Source organism: Colobus angolensis, unplaced genomic scaffold (genome assembly GCF_000951035.1).
Source record: "Colobus angolensis palliatus isolate OR3802 unplaced genomic scaffold, Cang.pa_1.0 Scaffold52, whole genome shotgun sequence".
Classification (NCBI taxonomy): Eukaryota; Metazoa; Chordata; class Mammalia; order Primates; family Cercopithecidae; genus Colobus; species Colobus angolensis.
Genome location: NW_012118710.1, coordinates 3,730,445 through 3,742,535, shown reverse-complemented (window position 1 = coordinate 3,742,535; position 12,091 = coordinate 3,730,445). Strand labels below are relative to the sequence as shown.

The 12,091-nt window shown below is 36.8% G+C and overlaps 1 protein-coding gene across 2 annotated transcripts in view; it reads left to right on the top strand.

Annotated features, from left to right (window-relative positions):
- Positions 1 to 12,091, top strand: part of ADAM9 (ADAM metallopeptidase domain 9) — a 116,965-nt gene that overhangs the window by 13,657 nt on the left and 91,217 nt on the right. For both annotated transcript variants that reach the window (XR_001003861.1, XM_011960675.1), the window contains exons 3-7: positions 3,407 to 3,465; positions 5,105 to 5,183; positions 7,257 to 7,333; positions 8,354 to 8,549; positions 9,940 to 10,005. Coding sequence is in view for 1 of the 2 variants with exons in the window: in XM_011960675.1 (XP_011816065.1) it covers positions 3,407 to 3,465; positions 5,105 to 5,183; positions 7,257 to 7,333; positions 8,354 to 8,549; positions 9,940 to 10,005 (477 nt within the window). In the remaining variant the exon portion in view is untranslated. The remainder of the gene's footprint in view (positions 1 to 3,406; positions 3,466 to 5,104; positions 5,184 to 7,256; positions 7,334 to 8,353; positions 8,550 to 9,939; positions 10,006 to 12,091) is intronic.

Here is a 12,091-nt window from a genome sequence, read left to right as displayed (position 1 = left end):
TGTTCACTCTGAGGGTAGTTTCTTTTGCTGTGCAGAAGCTCTTTAGTTTAATTAGATCCCATTTGTCAATTTTGGCTTTTGTTGCCGTTGCTTTTGGTGAACTAGAACACTTTATACTATATCTTCACTGACAGTGAAGAGTACTAATGTGTTAAATGCATATATTTTATATTAGGGAATGTTTCCTAAAATACAGGTTTTATTTCCATATTGGCAGAAACTTACTGTGCTGTTAATGGGGTAACCAGTGCACAAAAATTATTTTTTGTACTATTCTTTTGTAAAATTTGTTCAGAAATAACTATTTGGACTTTAATTTTATAAGTCCTTCAACTTTATAGAAGTATAATTAAATTTTATTATAATTTAACAACAGCAGGTAATAAAGCACAGAATTTAGCTTATTCTGAATTATATTAATATCTGAATTGCTGATACACTCAGAAATGTAAGGCAGCTTGCCTGTTTTTTAGGGAGTGGGCATTGTGAAAAGAACACTGGAGTTGAGGATCAGGAGAACTTTTAGTTTTGGTCCTCCCTGTGAGTACCACCACCGACTAATTGGGTTGGTCACTCAACTCCATTTGCTCCTGTCTAACTGAGGAGTAAATGACTCTAAGATCTCCTCTGTAGACGAATTTATACATTTTGCTTGTTTTTTAAAATTCATACATTTTACTTGTTTGAACTGGACAGCCTACCGTTTGATTATGTTTTGTCTTAGAATAGAGTTAATCAGTTAATCTCTGTTTGGGTGCGATCTCGGCTCACTGCAGCCTCTGCCTCCTGGGTTCAAGTGATTCTTGTGCCTCTGCCTCCCGAGTAGCTGGGACTACAGGCATGTGCCACCATGTCCAGCTAATTTTTGTGTCTTTAGTAGAGATGGGGTGTTGCCATGTTGGCCAGGCTGTTCTCGAACTCTTGGCTTCAAGTGATCTGCCTGCCTCAGCCTCCCAGAGTGCTGGGATTACAGGCATGAGCCACCTGTTTTCCTCCTTTTCTTCAGTGAATGGTAGACTTTCAGCCTAGGGACTGTGTTTTCTACTTTTTTCTGTCTCTGATAGTATCTTCATTTAGTACTTCCCTCATTGATACTTGGGATTGTCATAAATAACTGTCATTTTTGTGCTTTGGTAAATATTTGGAGAAGTGATATGGTCAATGCATATTGAACTGGATTTCGCTCATTCAACAGTGAATGTAATTTACTCATTCAAAAGTATTTATTGAGTTACTATTGTATGCTAGGTACCATTTAGCTACTGGGGATATGGCAGTGAACAAAACAGACAAAAAATTTATGCCCTTGCATGAATGCAGTCTTGTATTCTATGAAGCTTGCATTCTAGTGAGTGGGGGAGAGAGAGAGACAAAACAAAAACAAAAACAAAAAACCCCAAAACCAAAAATGTATGTAACTTCAGATGGTGATAAATGCTGTGGAGAAAATTAAAGCAAGAAAACGATGGGAGGCTGGATATGGTGAGTTGCTGGGGAGAGGATTGCATTTTTCAATAGGATGGCCAGGGAAAGCCTTACAAGAAGGTAGCCCTTTAGTAAAGACCAGAAGGAGGCAGGTGAACAATCCAGGCAGATACTTGGGGGAGGAGTAAGCTATCACAAAATAATCTTTGGTCTCTCAGATTTCTTTTTATTTTGTTTATTTATTTATTTATTTATTTTTGAGACTGAGTCTCGCTGTGTCACCCAGGCTGGAGTGCAGTGGCCGGATCTCAGCTCACTGCAAGCTCCACCTCCCAGGTTTTTGCCATTCTCCTGCCTCAGCCTCCTGAGTAGCTGCGACTATAGGCGCTTGCCACCTCGCCTGGCTAGTTTTTTGTATTTTTTAGTAGAGATGGGATTTCACCGTGTTAGTCAGGACGGTCTCGATCTCCTGACCTCGTGATCTGCCCGTCTGGCCTCCCAAAGTGCTGGGATTACAGGCTTGAGCCATCGCGCCCGGCCCTCAGATTTCTTTTTAATAGACCTAGCAGTGATGTTTTTACATCATGTGATTGTCTAAGAGAGAATGATAGAAAGGCACATGATAAAGCTGTAGCAATGGAAAGAGCTTGGTGGTTTTGATGGCCCACTGGAGATTGAGGTAGATGATGAAGGGTTCTTGGCGTCCCATGCGGGATGTGGAGGTAGAATGACAGGATCCATAGGTTGGTCTAGCGCTTAGAAGTCAGAGGCAGATGTGCTGTGGTGAAGGGGATAATACTGTTTCTTGAAAAAATGTTAACTGAGCCTGGAAACAGTCGGGAATATTAAGTAGACATTTCTGATAATGTTAGTTGTCGAGTCCCTTCCTGACTTTCTTTTTTATTAAAGAGCTAAGGCAAAGTCAGATCTCTTAGTTCCAGAGATCACATTAAGCACTTGTGGCTAATGGCATGGTGAGTTGCTGGGGAAGTTGTTTCAGAGTTGCCTGAGGTAGAGAAGATGATCCCATGAATTGGAGGATGTGTATATATGTTATTTTAATTCCTTGACTCTAAGATGCCATCAATTGTGAGACACAGCATATTGTTTTATCTACCACTAATAAAGAGACAGAAGTGGCCCAGTGGGGTGGCTCATACCTGTAATCCCAGCACTTTGAGAGACCACGTGGATCACCTGAGGTCAGGAGTTCAAGACCAGCCTTACCAATATGGTGAAACCCTGTCTCTACTAAAAATGCATAAATTAGCCAGGTGTGGTGGTGGGAGCCTGTAATCCCAGTTATTCTGGAGGCTGAGACAGGAGATTGCTTGAACCCGGGAGGCGGAGGTTGCAGTGAGCCAAGATTGCACCATTGCACTCCAGGCTGGGTGACAGAGTAAGACTCCGTGTCAAAAAGAACAAAAAAAAAGAAAACAGAAGTGGTGCTGGTTAGACTGCTGTGCCTTTGTATGATGTGTCCTTGTTTCAGGGACATTAATATGAGGGAAAAAAGCATGTTTTAGAATTGAGGAAATGAGGTAAGCCCTGTAATTCGTATCATAAAAGGAGTTGAATTTCTTTTCAACTTTATATAACTAGAACTAGGGATAATCTCTTGAAACCAAGAGTGTCATTTCATTTAGACAAAAGCAGGAACTGTCTTATACTGTAGGTAATACATTGATGGACTTGAGAAGATAATCCCTGCAGTTATAGCTGAATTAGAAATGAATTTGAGAAGAGTTAGATAGACATGAAGGTTATTTTCCATGATCAGTTATGAAAGGAAGGAAAGGATGATCAGAGTATATTTTTTATTATTTAAGGATTGACACAAAGTCCTTCTATTAAACTGTTCAGCCAATACCAAATTATTTTAATTCAGAATGGAATTTCCTGCATCTAATAAATGAGATGTTGTTGAAAAGTAATTTTCAAGATGATGTTTTATTCTTCTTTTCTCCTTCTGTGCATTTAGGTATCTTATGTTATTCAGGCTGAAGGAAAAGAGCACATTATTCACTTGGAAAGGAACAAGTAAGACATTTAATTTATTTTGGCTTTTCAGTAATGTTTTTCCAATAGTATATTGGTTTTGTTTCTAGTTTGATATGGTTTAGTGGATCCTGAACCCTGGGATTAAGCAGATTTAGCTCTTCATATCTGTGCTGCACAGTGGCAGCTGGCTGGGCAGGCAGGAACTTCCAAACAGGAAAGAAGGCAGAGACCAAAGCCAAGCACCCCCCAGTTTATTCTTTCCAAATGCATCACTAAGGGAGCAGAGGCTACACATGTGTGGGGGAGTTGGGGACAAGGGGAGCCTGCAGTGACCGAACAGGGTCCAATTACTGGAAAGACTAAGATTCCACCGGCTACTCCCATGCCTACTCACATAGACTTTAATAAAGGTAAAGGATATAATGCATCAGGACAAAGAAAGTGCAGGCAGTCATCAAGGCACGACCCCCAGGGTCCTTTTTCAGTTGCACAGATGTGCTTTGCCTCCAGATTATGAACTGCTGAGATGTGTGTGAGGCATCATGTTTTCTGGGGAGCCCAGTCACAAGTTTACTGAAGATATCTTTTCTACCTTGCTGATCATGTAGCTAAAGTCAGGCTGTGTACCTAACTAAATCAGATAAAAACCTTCCATTTGTTCATTTCTAGTCAATATAGACAGGCTGGTCCTGGGTGCCTCTAGGGGAGTTTTGAACTTGAAATGGCATATTTATGAATCACACATTAGCACATTGCATCCCTGACCTGTCCATAAGGCCTGGAGATAAGCATACAGCTGCTGCAGTCCTGCTGCAAGAGAACCTGATCCTCATAAACATGCTTGATGCCACTGAACCTCCTTAACATGGAATGAGGCTTTGGAAATCAGGAATAATTGTTTCTTTCAACAATTGAGACAGAAATTTGCCTCCATACTGAGGAGTTTAATTCTTATTTATATAGAACTTTTAGAAAAGAGTATAAAAAACCATTTATTTTTCTTCTGTAAATATGGTATCCTGTCAGTAACCCAGTTTTTACTTTTCCTGTGAGTTGTATCTGAAAAATTTAGGGACATTATTTATGTTGCCTTAAGTTTTTTGCAGCTAGCATTTTATGACCATTAGAATAAATGTGTAGCTTAATGTTACATATTATTTATGAGTAAGTAATGTACACTATTTCAGAGTTGTCTATTTATGAGCTTTTTTTTTTTCCTTCTTTTTTTTTAAGAGACAAGGTCTTATTCTGTTATCCAGGGTGGAGTGCAGAGGCATGATGATAGCTCACTGCAGCCTTAAACTCCTGGGCTTAAGCAGTCCTCCCACCTCAGCTTCCTGAGTAGCTGGGACTATACGTGTGTTCCACTATGCCCAGCTCATTTTTTATTTTTTGTAGTGACAGAGTCTCACCATGTTGCCTAGGCTGGTCTCAAACTCCTGGCCTCAAGTGATCCTCCTACCTCAGCCTTCCAAAATGTTGGGGTTACAGGTGTGAGCCACTGCCCAGCTGTTTATGAGCTTTTAATTTTATAGTAGCACATTTTAAAATAATAATTTATCTGGTGAAAGTTCTTATTTACTCCTGCTCGTCTCCTCTAGAGATAATGCTTTGTGAATCATATCCTTAGTTGTAGATAGATAACATCTGTTTAAATGGTATATTATTTCTCTTCCAGAGACCTTTTGCCTGAAGATTTTGTAGTTTATACCTACAACAAAGAAGGGACTCTAATCACTGACCATCCCAATATACAGGTAATATATTTTCCTCATGATCCCATAGCAAATTTTAAAATAATTATAATTTAAAAATGAGTTCTATATAGGCACTCAGGACTGTTACATTGCACAGCCCCACAGGGCACCTTTAACATTATGATATATAGGTTATCCTGGGAAAAGTGGGTGCATTTCTATAGACTAAGCTGTACCTTACAGCTCTCCAGGTACTCAGTAGTTAAGGTTTTTTTTTAAAGACTAGGAAAATAAATCTTCTATTTAATGGTAATCCTTACTGATGATGGGGAAAATTTGATATGTTTTGAAAATAGGAGTTTTTGATTTTTTTGTTGAAAGTTAATATCTGTAAAAGTGAACTTATTAAAACATTTAATTTGTCATTAATATTTAGTAAAGAAAAACACTCGTTTGGTGTTACGAGTTCTAATGTTCTAAATTTTTTCTGAAAATAATTCTTTCTTAAAAGAGGTGTGGTCCTCTCTGGATCAGAGAACAGAGTACTCCTGGGGACAGAGCTGGCCAGAATACCCAAAATAATTGGCAGATGTCAAATTTGGCTTTATGTGTTTATTACTAGAGCATAAACATTTCTAGTTTTGTTTAAGTGTTTTACAGTCCTTTTTGGCACTTAGGTATTATACATTTTTTTCTTTTGCCATGGTTTTCATGAGAAATCTATTACATGTTTTTTTTTTTTTTTTTTCTGAACTTTGTAATACTTTGCTAGGTTGAATTGTTTCTGTTGGTTGTGCACTTTTTGCAGCATTCTTCAAAAAAATAAGAGGCAAAAAAAAATCTTTATTTTAGATTAATTATTAGTACTTACAAAAACCAAGGAACTGCTGACTTAGGTCTATCCTCTTCTGGTCCGCTGTCTGATTTCTTTATCTGAGTGCATTGTTGGTCCGTTGTTTAATAGAAAATTAGTAGAGGAGTTTGAATTTACCTTACAGCGTAAAACAGATAGAAAATAACCCATCCATCCAGTCATGCATCCAACGATTACCAAGGCAGAAGGCCAAACACAGCATGATTTGTGTCACTTGACAAAAGCTGTAATGGTAAAATGCATTTTTTTCCTTGTAGAGGTTTCTTGGCATATTTTCTTTAGACATACACTGTTTGGGCTTGAATTTTGACTCATTATTTGCTGATGAAACTATTTTGATCTGTTTGTACCTTGGTATGTTCACTTTAAAATGTAATAATAGTTACCATTTTATGGATATATTGGGAAACTTAACTTTAATATATAAGATGCTTACAACAGTCAGTCTGACAATTTTTAACTCAACGAATATTATTTGTTGCTATTATTTAAAGTATATGTTGTTAAACTGCTAAAAATCAATTTTAATTATATAGAAACTTATGTAAGTATTATTTTATATAATACTTATGTATCATAAGTATGATAGAGTTGTAATGCTTTCTGGGTGTTTGAAAAATGTCAACTAAGACAGATAGAGTCTCACTTATTTCTTGGTTATTTAATATTGTTCAGGTAGATGAAAGTGTGATTGTAGATTTGAAATACAAATTAAAACTTTGATACTGTAAATTTTTTAACATGGCCAGGCTGTCATGTATTGTAATGACATATACTTTTGTCCATAAAATGAAATTAAGTTGCACTGAAAGATTTACATACTTTCCCCTAGGGATTCTATTGCTTAAGATTAAAGTTTGTGAAGCATCATCAGTGTCTTCCACAGGGTCATTTTATACAAACACAGTTTTAGTGAGATGTCAGCCGGCTGCTGTTGGTTCTTGGATTGACTGTGATTTGAAATGTTGAAGATGATATAATGCGTCTTGTTCTGCTTCTAGGCTGAAAGGTCACTGAGGCAGAGCTGTTTGTACCTTGTATTCCCTGGAATTCTGCCTAAACATTTGTGTACTCATAGGGTGGTAGGAGATAGTCTGCAGATGGTCTAAAGAATGCCATGTGATACTATGAGATGCCAATAATATAAATAAAACTTTGTAGTTGACTGGCCTCAAGTAATTTTGTTAGCTCTGCAATTTCTGTGATGATTTTTCAGCAACGTAGCAATATTTGAAGATAATACAGTATTTTTCATTTAGAATCATTGTCATTTTCGGGGCTATGTGGAGGGAGTTTATAATTCATCCGTTGCTCTTAGCAACTGTTTTGGACTCAGGTAAGCAATTTATTTTATCTTCTTTTTTTTCTTTCCCCTGTGTCTTACCCTTTTTCCTATTTCTATCTCCAAATTAAATCCTTTTGGGCACTTAGCAAAACTGGAATTTACTTAGATGTTACTGAACATTTTTATAGCCGTGTTTCAGATATCTTTGACATGTTTATTTAAGAAAGTATTATAGTTGATGAACTTTAATATGTAAAGAGGAAAATTTTTTTGAGACCACTAAATCATTTTTGGTATTTAAAATAAAATATACTTTAAATTTCTGTGGTACTTTATATTTATAAAATTTTCACTTGTATTATTTAAGACTTGTATTTAAGTCTCATTATGACTGTGAATAAGAGCTCATTATTTCCGTATTTAGGTGAGCAAACTGAAGTTCAGATAAATTATATTATACTTCAAATTAAGTTATAGTATTAAAATTACATTCCTTGAGGTCATGGCAACATGGCACTGTACTGGTTGGTTGATTGCATGATTGCTTGAACTAATACATATTAGTTCTATATAAGATGAATATGATTATCTTCACTTAAGTACTAACATTTATTTAATAGTTACTATGTGCCAGGCAATATGTTCTGTGTGTTTTGTGCTTATTAAGTAATTTTGTTTTCAGAACAGTCCTTTGCAGAGTGCAAACCAAGGCAGAGGTTAAATACCTCGCTGAGAGTCCTGCAGCTAATAGAAGACATTTGGAATTCGAACTCTTGTCCTCTGGTCCAGATGCCACATTCTTAATCACTACTTTGTAGTACCTTCCATTTCCCGTAGATCACTCAGGGAGGTTAAGTGACTTGCAGGCAGTGATGCTGATAAGTAGCTATTTGAGCTTTCAATATAGGTCTGCCCCAGCCCTATCTGTCTGATTCTAAAGCCTCTATTTTATTCTCTATATCATGTTATGCCTACTTACACATTTAAGAAGTAGGACTTGATCTTAGGTTTTCTGATTCCTTTTGTATTTTCTTTTTCTTAAAATTTGTATATGTGTAATGCAACATTCAGAGGATTGCTGCATTTAGAGAATGCAAGTTATGGGATTGAACCCCTGCAGAACAGCTCTCATTTTGAGCACATCATTTATCGAATGGATGATGTCCACAAAGAGCCTCTGAAATGTGGAGTTTCCAACAAGGATATAGAGAAAGAAACTACAAAGGATGAAGAGGAAGAGCCTCCCAGCATGACTCAGCTACTTCGAGTAAGGAAATAACATAATTCTTCGTGGCTTAGATTACCATTTTAGAAAAATCATGTGTTTATTCATGAAACCAATACTATGAGTAGTGTTTTTTTTTTTTTTTCTTTTCTTAATTTTGCCAAATGTATGCCAGACATTGTGATAGGTACTAGGGGATGAAAAGATGAGCAATATACAGTTCCTGCTACCAAGTTGAGTACAGTTTAGATTCTGTGGGTTTTGGAAATGAGGGCTTAAATCTGCAGCAGTGCTTACTGTGGCCTTGGCCTCCTGGGCTCAAGCAATCCTCCTGCCTCAGCCTCCCAGTAGCTACTACTACAGGTCTGTGCCACCCACCGTGCCTGGCTAATTTAAAAAAAATTTTTGTAAAGATGAGGTCTCATTACATTATCGAGGCTGGTCTTGCACCCCTGGCATAAAGCAGTCCTCCTGCCTCAGCTTCCTAGAGTGCTGGGATTACAGGCATAAACCACTGCGCCCATTGCAAAAGAGTTTTTATTTAGGTACCTCTTGGACAACTCGAATGGTGATTCTTGAACCCTAGATTGGAAAGAGAGATATGGCTTTAGGACTTTAACGACTTCAGGTGTGTTTCAAGGACACGCTCATCCCTGTTTGGAGACTGCTATAGCACTTCATGATTTACTCTTGACATGGGTGTCTCTTAGACTGAAATTGTTCTAGGACTAGATCAACTTCAGCTGCAGGGATTGTACCTTTCTATGAGATATGTTGCTGCCTTGAAAGAGGCATATTTTTAATTAACTTATACTAGTTGATGGCATTATTTTTATTGCCTCTCCTGCTATCCACTCTTTTGACTTGGACTATTCTTTTTGACTTTAAACATTGGAAAACATTAAAATTTTTGCTTATTCTACTTTGCATGAATTTCTGTAAAATGACAAAACTAGTCATTTTTTTAAATGGCAACGTTGTTCTAACTTCTGCTCTGGGATATTAGTAGCTATGTTTTATCTTTCAGCATAGTAATGGGGTTTTTCATTAAAATGTGTGTGTGTGCGTGTGTGTGTGTGTGTATAGTTTTGATTTTAGAAAATTGGTAATGCTGCTTTGTAAACTTAAACCCATTTTGTCTGTAACTAGCATTTTTATCATATTAGTGCAGATAACAGATAACACTTCAAAAACATTTTTTTCCCCTCAGACATAGTTTATCATCAAAGTCAGTAGCAGAACTGGACAAAGTTTTCATCACTAAGAAGAAGATAACACTTCAAAAAACATATTTTTCACTATCTTAATGTAGGATATGTTAAGTAAAATAATTGTATGATGTTCTTAGCAGACATGAAATAGGTGATGAGAGATTAGGATATGATCGTAGCCTTATAACTTTTTGCCTTTATGATGTTTGTGTTTTTGACAGAGAAGAAGAGCTGTCTTGCCACAGACCCGGTATGTGGAGCTGTTCATTGTCGTAGACAAGGAAAGGGTAAGATTGGTGACAATTTTTCTTCTTTTCCATGAAAAAGATATGAGAAATGAGCATTTAATGAAGGAAATATAAACTACAGTTTGTATTGATTTTACTTAAATAATGATTTTAAAACTAAAATGGTTTTTTTCCCTTAAACCTTATACCACCAGAATACCAACAGAAGCTAAATGTAGCAAAATGTGACTGCCTTTAAGTTTATCTTTTATTAATGATTTTTTTTCGTGTTCTTGCTGATGACTTGCTTAGGCTGAATTTTTTGAGTGAATCTGTACTGCCTGTCAGGCTCTTGAGAACTTTTCAGATTACTTTAGTGGGCTGTGGCTCTAAAAGGTTTAGCTTTGTTGGCTAATAAAATTGCTTTGCTTTCTAGAATTTGAGATAACCTATATTGCACTTTACGAGATGGAAAACCTCCAGGTCCCGGCATGCTTTAGAAGGGAATAGTATTAATTTCCGTGTACAGGATCACATGAGGGCATTTTCCTTATTTATACTTAAGAAACTGAACTAAGTGCTTTGCTTTAACTAAGAGAAGTAATGTGTCCCTATTTTGGCATTTACAGGATTATCAGTTTTAGAGGTAATGGCTATATAGTTTATTTTCATGTTGCTTTTTTTGTTGATATAATAATACTTCACTTATTTGTGGGGTACAGGTGAGTATTTGTTACAATAGCTGTGTAATTTAAAATAGAGAGTATTTTTAGTGTTTTGACTTTTACTTCCAATTTTGTTGTCAGTGTGAAAAAGTTATTTGTGGAAACTTACTATGATTGGCAGTTCCTTTCTTGTAAGCTGTAGAGACAGTTTTGAGGTTTTTTTGGTTTTAAAAAAATTCCTCGTTGTATGTAGGTTGGAAAATAACAAGCCCCCCCAAATAACTAATTTGGAGAAAATATTAAGAGATAGACTCGGATTTGTACATTATAGGTTCATTGCCCTCAAGTGGCAGAAGGAAAAGCACATGGAATATGAACAAGTGTGAACTCAGCCCCCGTGGGCAAAAAGCTTCTGTAGAAGAATGTTTTGGACAAATCGCAAAAGTCAAGATTCAAATGTTTATCTTGGCCGGGCGCAGTGGCTCATGCCTGTAATCCCAGCACTTAGGGAGGCCGAGGTGGGCGAATCACGAGGTCAGAGAGATCGGAACCATCCTGGCTAAACCCTGTCTCTCCTAAAAATACAAAAAGTTAGCCGGGTGTGGTGGTGGGCACCTGTGGTCCCAGCTACTCGGGAGGCTAAGGTAGGAGAATGGCATAAACCCGGTAGGCGGAGCTTGCAGTGACCTGAGATTGCGCCACTGCACTCCAGCCTGGGCAACAGAGCGAGAGTCAGTCTCAAAAAAAACCAAAACAAAACCAAAACAAAACAAAACACAAAAAACACAAAATGTTTTTCTTCATTGCGGTCTCCAGATGTATTTGTTATATACAGATAGAAAATTGTTAAAAAAAAAAAAAAGGTTCAATTTCAATCAAGCCCTGTCAAATGTATTAAATTTTTTTTTCTTATGTAGGAGAATCATAATTAGATCCCTAACTGATAAAATCTGATATATTCTGATATTAATGCTTTTAGCATAGAGCAAAATCATAAATCCTTTAAAAATTTTTCTTCTGCTAAATTGGTTGTATAAAATAATGTTAAAAATAGACATTTGAGTTAGCCAGGTCTCAAAGAAAAATTAGTCATATTTATTTGGCTTAAGATGGTTAAACTTCTGTATGTTTTCATCTACATATGCTTTTTTAACTAGCGATTATTGGTTAATCTCTCATTTTTAATTCAACCCAGCATTTAGAAATGGTTTATTGGTGCTGATCTGTAACCAATCTGGCTGTTTCCGTACCTCAGTTCTGTTTTCTGTATGTCACTTTCTTTTTTCTGTCCATAAATCTTCTTCCACTATGTGGCTGCACAGTCTCTCTGAACCTGTTCTGGTTTGGAAGCCACACAATTCTTGAATCAGTCATTCCTTGCTCAACTAAAGTCTGTTAAATTTAAAAGAAAAAGGTTTATTGGTGACATCATTAGCCTAAGAGGTGGAAGGGTCAGGAAGTTCTTTAGATTGTCTTTTATT